We start from the raw sequence: 14,342 nt of genomic DNA, 5'->3' as shown, positions 1-14,342 counted from the left end.
TCTTAGCCATCCACTGATAAGTGCTTGTGTGTTAAGAATGCGAAGTGTTCTTTCTTTACGATGAGCATTACTTTTATCAGGATTAAGCGCTAATACATGTGTTTTTTTGTTCTTTTGCGCATGTAGGGTTGTGAAGCTAAGTATTAAGAAAAGAAGCCAAAAGTAGATCATGAACGCACTATTTGGTGGAATCTTGGAAGGAACAAATGCGAAGACACAAGTGGGGCTCTAAGATACGTGAATGTGTGCCAACCTCCATGTATTCAAATCATTACAATCAGTTGGAGGGGTACGAAGGCAGTCACATTTGCGTATCCCGACTTGTGCAGTGATAGGAAGATCTTCACCAATGAAGCTTTTGATTGAAGAAGAGTTGAGATCTACAGCATAAACGTGTGCCTGTTTATGTTGCCTCGATGAAAAGTGTGGAATTGGGAGTGGTTTGGCGGAGTAATGCAGTAGGTATTGTAGCAAATCAATGCAGCAATACACTGTAGCAGTTCATAGTATGTCGAAAATCAGGTTTCCAGAGAATCCACATGGGTCTGTGGAAATTCCCCACGCCCGTGTGAAAATTCCACAAGCCCGTGTGAAAAATCCACAGGGGCGTGTAGATGCCCAATTCCATCCCTATTTAAGCCGTGGTTCAGACCGATTTTGGGAGCAATCTTTCATTCTTCTCTCCAACTTTTCTCCATCTTTTGGGAGGTCGTCGGCTAGGGTTTAGAAAGGCTTTTGGAAAGTATTTGGAGTAGTTCTATGGATTTGACACCACGCTTCGCTTGGAAGAAGGTTAATGGGGGAGCTTTCGTCAGCATCGATCCGGCGAGGTGTGTCCTAGGCCGAACAAGGGGACCTTTGGAGAAGACACGGCTACTCCACAAGACCATCGACACGACTACCGAGGGGTTTTTCTATGGATTACTTGTTTTTACTTTTGATTTCATTATTGATTGTATCTTGATCCATAGAGAGCTAAACCCCCTAGTGGGTACTTAGATTTTGTAAACCCTAGGATGTTTTTGTTTCATTGACCTTTTATTATACTTTTCTTAATTGATGTATCTAATTGAGTTCTAATCTTGAATGCTTATTGAATGATTTCTCCCTTAGAGTGACACTAGGGTTGAGAGAACATCTTGGTAACCTTTGTGGATGAGCGACACACCATGAGGGTTAGACAAAGCAAGGTTGGAGAGGGTCGAGAGGGTGAGTCGAGAGGTAGCGGAGCATCCCCTTTCCCTTCCGATGTGGTTTATCCTACCTCCACATTCCAAGAGTTCTTTGCGGTCATAGTAGAGTGAAGGGCTAAGGGATGAACTCCGTTGGGGCTTAATTGCGCGAGCAACAGAGTAAAGCGTTGAAGTGACTTTAGCACCTGGGGTTTAATTGTGACTAGGGATCTTTCGCCTGGACCAAAGGGTTAGATCTACACATAGGAATAGGGTTTATCACCTGGAATCTCTAGAACGTCTTGCAACTTTACACAGTGTAAGGTGTTGAGACTGTTTGATTTCCCCACTGGGGCATAGTGTAGAGTTAGTCACGGTTGACCTTAGGTTTGGGACCGTGTATTCAAGGATGTCCACGACTCATTAAGCATCAATTAGGAGACATAATAGTTGGTCTTGCACTTGAAACATTAGTCCTAGGGGGAGCATTGTCCGAGTACCCTACTTCTATCGATTGCCTTTTCTCTCACTTATTTGTGCCTCTCGTTTGTGTTTTTTTTTATTTTTGTTTATATTACATTTCATCAACATAATCATTATTCATATTCATTTGGTTAAGTAGTAATATTAGTATTTTTTATTCCCTACTCCCTATGAATACGATACCCCACTCACCAAGGATTTATTACTTCGACAAACCCGTTCACTTGCGGGTAATACACAAGTTTAATGCATCATTTGTGTTATAATTATGTTATAGTTAGTGATGCCCTTGTCTCGTTGTTGAAGGATTTATCTCTTTGTTATCATGTCTTCATCTCCTGATTTTTAAGTTAAGAATCTCCTTGTTCCCGTTGGTCTATGAGCACCTGGTGATGTTTCTCAGCCTTCACCAGTGATGCCCTTGTTTCGTTGCTTAAGGATTTATCTCTTTATCATCATGTCTTTTGAAGTGTTTGAGTAGACATATTTTTCTATATGTTTTACACTCATTGAGCATCATTTTTACTAAAGTTTATGTCTCATAAAGTGTATTTGGTTGTTTTTCAAATAGTTTGTAGAAGCCTAGAAATAAGAAAAGAAAGAAAAGATAGGTTTTGGAGGCACCTTTTGGGAGTTCTAGTGCAATATAAGGATCAAGATACTATAGGAGCTCATGTACATGGGGGTGTGTGCCAACTTTCAAGATAATTAAAGCCAAATTGCAAGTTGAAAGGGCACAAAGGCAGTCATATTCCTATGTCCCTACTTGTGTAAAGAATTCAAGAATCTTCCCAATGATGGTTAGACGACGAAAAGCCTCATAACCTACCACGTGGACTTGTGCCCATCCGTGTGGCTTAAAGAGAAGAGTGTGGAGCCTTGTTATGAAGAGTATTGTAGCAAAATACTGTAGATATCATTTGAAAAGCAAAGCGGCTAAGGTTTCGAGAGGAAGTCTTTAGCAAATTTGGGGGGCGTTCTTCACCAACTTTGATAGATCTTTTCTTCGTCATAGCAGAGCCTTTGGCAACCTAGCTTCAGTGAGGGATCCTTCAAGACGTTGAGCAACCCACCAAAGCCATCATCAAGAATTCAAAGGGGTTTTATTCCATGATTTTCATTGCTTTTAATTGCATTATTATTTTTTTTGTAATTTGACCCATGGAGGGCTAAACCCTAGCAGATATTTGGGTATATGAACCCTAGGATCATATCTTTGTATTGATTTGTTTTATGTTTTCTATTAAATCCGAGTTTAATTGAGTTTTAATCTTATTTTCTCATTGTTTACATGTCGTATTAATCCTTGTGGTTGATTTGTATTGCATGATATGTTGCCTTGGTGAGAGAGAGAGGTCTCCTTCCCCTCCGATGAGTGCATCCTATCTCCGTATTCCCTAGGCTTTATGCAACCGTATGTGGTGTGAGGCGTGAGATTGAGAGATTTCTCAAAGGGGACCTTGTATGGGGTTAGGGATCTTTTACCTAGAAGTAAGGTTAGATCTATCTTTAAGAATCGGTTGTACTCTTAGGAATTTCTAGAGTTTACTGCGGTCATATGTGGTGTGAGGTGTGAGATTGAGCGATTTCTCCACCGAAACCGATTGTTCTTATATTACCTAACTTGATTAACTTGGTTTATAAACATATGGTAAATCATGCACTTCATGTTCGAACCTAGGGGGAGAATTGCCTAGGTACCTCATCTTTATTAATTGAGACTTCCCTTATATTTATACTTTGTTACTTGCTTGCATTATTCATATTCTTGCGATTGAGTTCATTTCATCATAATCTTCATTCTGACTAGATAACTGAGAAGTGGTTATTACTAATACTTGCATTCCCTATGGATTCGACTACCCGACTCATTGGGTACTTTATTACTTCAACACACGTGCACTTGAGGTACATGCACACAAATTGGTGTGCCATCTTTGTCTCATGATTCTTTACTTAAGGATCTCCATTGTACCTAGCAAAAGTTAGATGGGAGAAACTATGTTTTTTCAAGCACAGAGTTTTGAGCAGTTCTTTATGGTGGATATCTTCACCAAGGTTTAAATGTTAAAGTCTTTAGTAATCTATGTAACAAGCTAAGCATGCTTGATATATATGCTCCAGCTTGAAGGGGAGTGTCAGAGTTATGTTATAGTTTAGATTGATTAATGGGCCATATTGGGACCATATCACAAAACCCCTAATATTTCTCTATATATATATCCTCGTACTCATTTTTTGATGAATATATAAACTATTTTTCCTATCATCACAATTTGCATATGAGCGCATGTTATATCATCAAAGAGATCCATATGGCTACTCTTATAGACCACTTTGCTTGGTTGACATGGCATATGACGTGTCAATAAGAGTGGCCATGTTGAACTGGTCAATAAGAATGCCCATATGGCTGTTTTTGACAACGTGCTATGTCCACATATGCAGATAATGTAGTCAACTATTGTTAATGTGCCAAATTGGGCATAAACGTCATTAAATTCTTTCTGGAATCTTCTTGGTACCCTCCCGGTGAGCACAAGTTAAAGTTTGATAACTAAAATAATATAAATTAAAATTTAATGCTCAAAATTAAAAATGATCATAATATGATACCCACTCAAGATGATTACCCATTAGTTTTCAGTGGTTAACAATGTCTGATGCAAAGACCATAGTTTGATTTAGGAGTCATGATGATTTTTTGCTTATCAATATGCTTATTGGAATTCCAAAGCAGCATCACTATATTTTGGTTTGAGCTCAATGTCTTATATAGTTGATAAGTCGATCATTCTTTTGTTCTGTTCCAACAAGCTGCGGTATATCTTTTTTATTTTTATGTCATAGCTAGTCAATTACAAACTTATATTTTTGTGCTAAGTATAGGCAGAGAGTGTAGTGTAATATAACTTTAGGAATCCAATGCTATTTCCATAACATCAATTTTGTTATATTATATTTATAGGACCTTTCTAAGGTGTTTGATTTTTATATTTGGGTTTAGTTTTGGAGATTGGAGATTTTCAGATCTACTTACATTATCATTTATTATCAAATTATAGAAATTCAACTGTTATTTTTTGTTTGTTTACTTCACTTATTTCTATTTTCTTTATTGTTTAAAAATTAGGTAAACAATATAAATGGTCCCTTACTTTTTTGTGTATTTCTCTATTTTGGTTACCTAACTTTAAAAAGTTATAATTTGATCCCCTACTTTTAATTTGGTTACATTTTGATCACCATAACATACATCGTTAACGACGTTCACATGTGTCATATGTCAGGTCAAATGCCAGCTTTGAGTAAAGATATGCCACGTAGTATGCCACATGTGATTGCCGTTAATCGGTGCATGTTTGGGTGACCAAATCGTAACAAAAACTAGAGATAATGGACCAAATTGTAACTTTTTAAAACTAGATAACTGAAATAAAAACACACGAAAAAGGTAGGGGACCATTTAGTTTGTTTACCTAAAAATTATTTTTAATTCATTTAGCAACTTTTACTCAACCATTTATGAACTTATTTATAATTTAATTGGTTATTAATTAATTTATTTATTTTAAATTTTTAGTTAACTATTTATTTGTTATTTATTATTTATTATTCAGTTATCCATTTACGTGCATTCTTTATTTTTGTTTAAGATGTTGTTAGTTTGGATTTAATAAAACCCCATGTTTGTTATAGGAGATTATATTTTCATATTGTAGTTACAAATCTAGAACAGTGTTCAAAATAAAGGTTTTGGTTTTACGGCCAAAATGGCCACAAAATGAAATCGAGTATATTCAAAGCCCTAACGTGATATTCACCTAAGGGATTTATGAGCAAAGAAGTTTTTAAGAAAACAAGCATTTTACGACGAGCTTTTCCAAGCAGTTTATTTAAAACAGCAACGAAATTATGTCTTGGCTACGGTTATAACGCCGGTTTTATCTTCCGCGGCAGTTTATTCTAAAACCGCGATGAAATTCAGGTATTTAGCGGAGGTTTGCACACAACCGCCGTTAACTGCATGCATTTCACGATAGTTTTGCTACAACCGCCCTGAAATATGTGCATTTAGCGGAGGTTCCTGTGGAACAGCCGCTAAATGAATGCATTTGGCGCCAGTTTTAATAAAATGTCCATGAATGGCAAGTTATGGCAATTTTTTTTATTTTAGTGCTAATAATTATTATTTTTCTTATTATTTTGCATTAAAGATGGGCTCATTAAATTGAATCAAATTAAGCATATCAATATATATTAATTAATTCATCGTTAATTTTTTTTTTTTTAATCCTAATAATTATTATTTTTCTTATTATTTTGCATTGAAAATGGGCTCATTAAATTGATTCAAATTAAGCATATCAATATACATTAATCAATCCCTCATTAATTATTTTTTATTTTAATCCTAATAATTATTATTTTCTTATTATTTTGCATTGAAATGGGCTCATTAAATTGAATCAAATGAGCATATCAATATATATTATTTAATCTCTCATTAAATCTTAGTCTAATTTGATATTTCCATAGCCACTTTTTTATATAATTATTGTTTATAATTGGAGTTTTTTTATTAAATTTGAAATGGTCCGAGTTTATTAATCTTTCGAAATGTATGCATATATATATATATATATATATATATATATCAAATAAATATAATTTCTATTGAAGATACTTTGTAATAAGAAAATGAGGAACAATGTCTATATATACATGTATAAGTATTATATATATTAAATAACAATATAAATTTAAATGTAATTTATACGATTATTAATTTACTATACATTTTAATTTTGCTTCAAATAATTTTCTTTTTATAATTACTATTAACGTATAGATTGATAATAAAAATCTTGCCAAGTGCACTATAACTTAAATTTAGATCATTACACGGAATTACAAGTAAGAATTTCATAGAAGAAAACAATTTTGGATAAGAAAATTAAGACAATCAATTTTAAAGCATTATCTTTATAATTAGTGATATATATTTTTTCTTTAGTTTATTAATATATAGGTTAGCATGGGAGAACAACTTAAACATTATAGTTTTGTTAACTACCATCTCTACTTTTAAAAGGAAGTATTACTTGGTTGGTATCGGGTACGCAATGAGATCAAGTTTTATATCCCCCTATAAGAATGTTAGATGCTATCTTTGAGAGTTTGGCTCACACCCAGTATACTATAAAGAACTTTTTAACCTTCGTCACTCATCAGCTCGTACCACCATTGAATGAGCATTTGGTTCTCTTAAGGGACGCTTCAAAATATTCTCATTAAGACCATTCTTTCTATTCAAAACTCAGGCTGAACTAGTTGGCTACATGTATTTTGCATGATTATATTATAAGTTACAGAGAAGATATTTTCATACTATCTGAGGTAGAGTGGAGACCACAACAGCTACCCTCAGAAAGTAATGGAAGAGAACAAAGAGAGAAGGCCTAAGTATGGGTTCCATGTTGAGAATCGATTACACTTGATATGCGGGCTAACAAGTTGATAATTACATATAATTCTGAAAACAGCTGCATTTTAGAAGTTGGTATATTTTCATTTTTTTAAAAAAAATATTTATTATTATTTTTGTGATTATTGCTATTTAATGTTGAATATGGTGACATTTCTGAATTTCAATACCATAGTTTTAGGGTCCGTTTGATTAGCACATGGGTACAACATAAATTATTGAAGTACAGTACAAATGCTTGTGTTGTTCCATGTTTGATGTTCAATGAACAACACAAATATGAAGGGACAAAAAATGGTAAAATTACCATAATATCTTTTGTACTATTCTAATAGTTAACTTGTGGTGATGGCTGATGGCCAGCCTGTGACATTGGTGGGATGATGTCGATAGTGGTAGATGACTCATCAGTGACAGTGGTCGAATGATGCCAGTGTCGACTGGCGATGATCGTCGGTGGTCAGTGCCCCATTGATGGCGATTACAGGTGGCTAGCTGGCGGAGATGGACAATGACCTAGACATCGTTGTAATTTTTTATTTTACTTAAGGTTAACAATGTGTTTAGTTGTCGTATCTATCAGTTAAATTCTTGTACCATGTTTTGGTAGGACAAAAAAGTTATCAAGTTGTGCTGTCCTTCACCACTTTATTGTTCTATACTCACACCTCATTTATAAATCAAACATAGCACAAAAAAACTTGTGTTGTGTTGTCTCTCTTTTTTTTTTCACAGATCAAACACACCCTTAGTTTCCAAATTAATTATGCACTTTATTAGTGAGGATTAAAAATTTATAAGGTTAACATGAACTTCTGAGCAACGAGGTTGCAGTTTTGCACTAGTATGTCCATGAGATAATAACTACTTCTATTATTTTGGCTTGGGTTACCAATATTAAAATTAATGACTAATGATATTTTGACTCAGGAGTATATATCTTATTCTGTGTATATTGATATACATATTGTATTTTTTGAGTTACCCTTATATGGGACTATAGTACATTATGATATTTGAACTTAAATTTTTGAATTTTATATGTTTCAAATTATTTGTTATGGATTAATTACTTGACTGTCAACTTAATAATCTTTTTTTACTCTTTTATAGATATGAAGTAGTAGTTTGCCTACTAGCTTGGCTGGCTATCAAGTAGCGAGCATTTCCTCTGTGTAGATTGAGTTATTCCATCTATCTTATGTAGACTTTGGAATTTATATTTCAAAACTTATGTATTCTAGAATCCTTTTGTATTTCTTAATATTCATAATTTGTAGTTTTATTAGATGGTTTATATTATGTACTATGAACAAATTCTGAGGCATTACATGCCTATTAAATCTTTACTCTATGATTGTGTGGATGTTTGTCTGCACTTTGAATTTGCTGAGTGGAGCAGGGTATGATAGATCGAGAAATTATAGAAATTAATTAAAGAAAAAAGTTTATTGGCGCCTTTGTGCTCATCAAACACTTTGATAAATGGTTTTAGGTTATTTTTGTAAATTGAATTGCTTTGCATCATGATAAATTTGGGGGGAAAGGCCAAGTTAAAAAAAACTCGAGTATTTTTTTAATTAAATTTCAAATAAGATCAAGCTATATGTAAAAAATCCTGAGAACCACCGATGCTAAGAGGTTTCAATCTCTGAGCTGCCTTTCACCATTCTAATGAGATACCAGGCCAGTGGTATCTCATTAGAATGGTGAAAGGCAGCTCAGAGATTGAAACCTCTTAGCATCGGTGTTATGTAGTATTGTGAAAATATTTATACAATGTGGTATAGTTCGCTAGGTCTCCTATGGGAGGAGGCATATTTTCTCCCCCTTTAAGCATGCATAACAAAAAAATTTGCCATTGTGGGATTATGGTTTATGGTATTTTGGGTGTATGTGGCAAGCCATCATTACGTGCCTGTTCTTTTGACGGTGCTTGTCACCTTTGTCAAAAAAAAAAATCCTATTCATTAATACTTTTTAAAAAAAATTCTAAGTTATCACAAATTACACTATAACCTAGTATTACAATACAACACAACTTGAGATCCCAATATCCTAACAATTTTAAATATTTTAATAACAAAAAAACAACAATAATAATAACAATAATAATAATAATAGTTTTCCTTATGAAAAAAGTTAACAAGGAAGAAGACTTATTTTAAAACTTTTAACATTGTCCCATTGGTTAGGATTTGAATTTTGTTCCATAAATTATAATTTAAAACAACCTCACACTGATGTAAAGTTAGTTGTTATGTCACAACCAAAATAACATATATATATATACATAGTACTTTAAAAAAAATAAAATGAAATAATATAACAATGATAACAGTTCACAAGAAGTTTCCATTTTTTTTTAAAAAAAAATATTTTTAATAGTCAATAATCACTTGCTCAATTTTTATTAGATTCTTTGTATAAGATGTTTGTGTTATTATTATTGAATGAATGGATTTGAACCTGAATCTCAGCTTATTTATAGTAATGGCACAAATGTATTGAGGTATTTATTTTACACTTTTGCCTGTCTTAGGTATAGTTTATCCATGTTTTGTATATATATATAATGATTTTTTGTTATTATTTATTTAGGAAATTACTAAAAACTCCTCCTATATTTCTACTGGGATACTACTTTAATATTAAAAGAGTAGTAACTTTTTTTCTCGCTAAATCAGATATTGAGAGATCAATTTCTTTTTACACCATTGGTCGAGGTGAGTTGTTTATTCACCATATAAAAAAAAATCATAGATAGTTCTTCTAACTTTTCTATTTACCTTCTATTACTTTTTTTTTTCTTTTCATTTTGTCATTAATATTTTAATAAAATGTTGAAAATACCCTGGTATTAACATTGGCAAAGACACAAGATGACTCGGATGCACATTGTTGACACAGCATGAAGTAGGAGAGCTCGTCCACCTCATGCCTAGGCATAAGCATAACTAAGCAGGTGCGAGCGCCCGAAATGGTAAGGTAGATGTAATTTTGTAATTTTAATTTAATTTAGATTTAAAAATAAAATTTAAAAAAGAGGGACGTTTTAGGGGTTTAATAAATATCAGACATTTTAGGAAATTGAAAAGAGTTGGTTTATAAAATTTATTTTTATTTTATGTGCCAGCATAAATTTAGAAAATTCAAACCTATAATTTTAATTACGTGATGGTTTATCAAAAAAAATTATTAATTTTAAAATAATAAACATTAATATATTTCAAATATTCCCTATTCGTTGAAATCCAGAGCTTTTTTCACTCTCATTTCACATATGTTGCTATAACCTTTTTTAAAATATGGGTATTTAAAAAAAATAACTTTTCATTTTCAATTAAAAAAAAAGCTGAGAAACATGCACTTAAATTTTCATTAAAAAAATCTTTTCTTTTTGAAATATTTAAAAAAATTATTAACTACTAATACTGTTGTTGTTGCTGCTGCTAATAATAATAATAGAGCATGCAAAATTATGTATAATAAAATTTGACTCTTCCCATATAAACATAAAACAAAGATATAATTTATAGGCAATCTATTTCTATCTCAACATAAAAATAAATAAATAATAATAGAGGAAAAAAATGTGTTAACTCCCACATAAAGTAAAGAAGATATATAATCAAAATAAAACCATAGATTACCCACTAAAGAAAGAGAGCTAATTAATCATCAAGCATAACATAGATTACAAGCCAAGTAATATTGTAATAATATTAGAGAGAGAGAGAGAGAGAGAGAGAGAGAGAGAGAGAGAGAGAGAGAGGTCCACATCAAGAGGGTGGTTATCATCTTACAAGCAATTTGAAAGCTCCCTTACATCCTCCCTCTCCCTCCATGACCAAACAAGTTAGAACCACCTCCCTCCCTTGCCTTTCAAGCCTTCTTCATCTCTTCCACCAATAACTCCTATACCCATCGTTTCCCAACCTACATCTTCTCCTTTTCCTTTTCTCCATAAACCAAACAATGTACATTCTTGTTTTATAGTACTCTTCTCATCAATTCTTGTATCTATCTGCCATGTCTCTCATGGCTCATGCAAACCATGGTAACACCACCATCGTTCCTAACATGGTGAGTTGAAGATCATATCTTATATGTATTTCATCTTGGTTCTTGTTGTTCATGTGTTTATGCATACATGAGTTTATTGTATTCAAGGCAAGAGAAAAAAGTATTATTGGGTTTCTATTGATGTTATATGAATTTTTTATTTTCAGAAAAAGAGGTTTGAAGTTGGTGGTGAAAAGAGAAGGGTTCAACTTGAACAAGAGGTATTTTCTAGAATTGAGAATCTCTTTAGACTAAGGAAGGAGCTTGTTTTCTAAAGTATTAATTCATTAATTTGCAAAAGGTTTTCCCTATGAATATTTATAGTGTTCATACCACTAACTTATTCTGAAATTTTTCAAAATCATGGGGCATGGTGTTGAAATTTGATTACTAGTGCAAGAAGCAAAGGATAAAGTAAAAAAATTAATCATAAATTCTTTTGTAACTCTTTAATAGTTTGACATTGTTAAATTATACAAATGTCAACATGAATATGAAAATGCAGGTGTCAAAATTGCAGAAAATGCTCGAAAACGAAGAGAAAGTTCACCAAGTACTAGAGCGAGCATTGCTTCCATGTGCAAATGGAACCATGCTTCAAATTCCAAGCTTTCTTCCAAAAAAGGTTTTCACTGTTTTTATCATCATAATTAAGCTCATGAGTTTCGATGTTTATATATCTGAAGTATGAACAGGCGAAAGAGCTCTTAGCGGAACTTGTAATGGTAGAAGAAGAGATAGCAAGACTCGAAGGTGAGATCGGGAAAATACAGCAGGACATTAGCGATGAACAAGAATTGCGAACAAAATATAGAAGAAAAAATGATGATGATGATAAGTTCGATATGAGTGCAAGAATTATGTCACAAGCTTCTGATCAACATTCAGCATCTTTCAACCAATCCTCAAGAATCACTTCATTTCATGAGAAGGTAACATTGGAGACAAAGCCAATGTTCTTCATCAACCAAGCAATCAACGGAGGATACATAATGCATGGATTTAACAACAAGGTGAAAAAAGAAATTGCCGAAAAAAAGGAAAACCAAAGGTTTAGACTGAAGAAAAGTGAAATTGTTGTAGAAAATCAATCCTCTCCTAAGTTACTACTCCCAAGGCAACATATAACAAAAGTCAGTAAAATTCGACTTTTTTTTCCTGAAGTTTTATGGAATGTTTTCAGAAATAATGTTGATCATGATTGTGCAGGATTCAGCAGACAACTTAGCCAAGAAAAGTATTCTGAATTTGCAAGCAAACAAATTATCGGAAAGTATCATGAAATGTTTTGATTTGCGTTTTTCTGAGGTTGTTGAGAACAACAAGGACATTAGAGATTGAGAAATCAGGAAACTTGTCAAGGTCTTTGCCTTCATCAATACTCTCAAGAAGTCTTAGAATTGAAGGTGGCTTAAACACAAAGACAAGCCAAACAACTCAAAGAGAGTTAGGCCAAAAGGATCCTTATGGTGTTTTCGAGATTGAAGATTCAATAACACGAGACATTGGTCCTTACAAGAATCTCGTCCAATTCACAACAAGTTCATTGGATTCGAAGGGCATCTCTACTTCACTTCCACTACTTAAGAAACTAAGGTGAGATGGAACAATAGTACGGTTTCAAAATTATTGTTTCTAGAGTCACGCCATAGGCATTTGTTATATATAGTTTGCCTTTCTTTTCTGTTTATAGGGGATTATTGAACAATCTTGAAGAAGTGGACTTGAGATTCTTGAATCACCAACAGAAACTTGCATTCTGGATCAACATGTACAATACATGTATAATGCATGTACATAAGATTGCTCAAACTTTATTTCTCTGAACTCAAGACAGAGTTTGACAGAAAAGACAAAATTCATGAACTATGTATCTTTTTCAGGGATTTCTAGAGCATGGTTTGCCTTCAGACCCTGAGAAAATACTTGCATTGAGGAACAAGGTAGTTTCATTTACCGACGTGTTTATGTTAAAGATTTCATTTTGTTTCTAACTATGATTTATGTAGGCTGTGCTCAACATTGGAGGGAACAAACTCAATGCATTAGCAATAGAGCATTTAATCTTGAGACAACCTTCAAACATCAAGGAAGTGAGTACATACGTTGTTTATAATTTTCCAAGAATACTTCTTAATTATGATATATAAATAAATTATAGGCCAAAGACAACAAAGACGAGAATGAAGATTCAATTCAGAGCATGTATGCATTGGAACAATCAGAGCCAAACATTATATTCGCATTATGCGCCGGGAATAAATCTTCGCCTGCAGTAAGTAAAATTGTTTAAAGTATATTTTTCTAGAACTAGTCATTTTACTTGTTCTATGTTCAGGTAAGGATATATACTGCAGAAGGTGTGATCAGTGAGTTAGAAAAGGCGAAATTAGAGTACTTACAAGCTTCAATAGTAGTAACTTCGACGAGGAAGCTGATGATACCTAAACTTCTGGTCTTGAACATGCGTGAACTTGCCAAAGGTTTGGATTCACTGGTAGAATGGATTTGCATCCAATTGCCAACATCTGGTTCACTGAGAAAATCAATAGTTGAATGCTTGAGAGGGCACATCAATGGCAAGATATCTGATGCTGTGTGTGTGATTCCTTGTGATATGGAGTTTCAGTATTTGTTGCCAAAGTGAGTGATGATTGATGAAGATGGTATTGTGATTATTGATGATCAAGAGGAATTGAGTTTTGGATGTGTGTTTTCAGAATCACATGTGAGGTTTAAGGAATGTATCAATATAGTGAGTAAAATTTACTTATACTTTGTTTATGTTTTTTTATACGTTTAATATTCAATTTCAAGTGGGATAAATTAAACAATGCATTGAGGAAGTTGCTGATATTAGTGCATTTTTTTTAGTTCTCCAACCAAACACAGTGAATGCAGTTAGTATTATTATTATTATTATTATATATTGACATTGTGATAAGCCACTGCACACTATTTTATTTCTGGCCTTTTATTCTCCATCAGCTATCAATTTGTTTGAAAAGCTAAAAAAGTAACAAAAATTGGAGCTAGTGCTGCTTTCCTAGTCAGTTCAATGCTTAGAATGGAAAATTTGTAGATTTCCAAAAGCTAAAATTTAAATTTTAATTTATGAATTTGCTTTAACATTA

The 14,342-nt window shown here is 33.0% G+C and overlaps 1 protein-coding gene across 1 annotated transcript; it reads left to right on the top strand.

Moving 5' to 3' along the window:
- Nucleotides 1-11,043: 11,043 nt before the first annotated feature.
- Nucleotides 11,044-14,054, top strand: LOC120272323. Its single transcript, XM_039279136.1, is given in 11 exon segments — nucleotides 11,044-11,229; nucleotides 11,376-11,429; nucleotides 11,714-11,833; nucleotides 11,904-12,341; nucleotides 12,418-12,495; nucleotides 12,497-12,804; nucleotides 12,902-13,001; nucleotides 13,092-13,151; nucleotides 13,218-13,301; nucleotides 13,370-13,483; nucleotides 13,547-14,054. Coding segments are annotated over 11 exon segments (1,719 nt in total). The 5' UTR covers nucleotides 11,044-11,175; the 3' UTR covers nucleotides 13,856-14,054.
- The last annotated feature ends 288 nt before the right edge of the window (nucleotides 14,055-14,342 follow it).

Source organism: Dioscorea cayenensis, chromosome 2 (assembly GCF_009730915.1).
Source record: "Dioscorea cayenensis subsp. rotundata cultivar TDr96_F1 chromosome 2, TDr96_F1_v2_PseudoChromosome.rev07_lg8_w22 25.fasta, whole genome shotgun sequence".
Classification (NCBI taxonomy): Eukaryota; Viridiplantae; Streptophyta; class Magnoliopsida; order Dioscoreales; family Dioscoreaceae; genus Dioscorea; species Dioscorea cayenensis.
The sequence above is the reverse complement of the archived record's forward strand: the minus strand, read 5'-3'. Positions and strand labels throughout refer to the sequence as shown.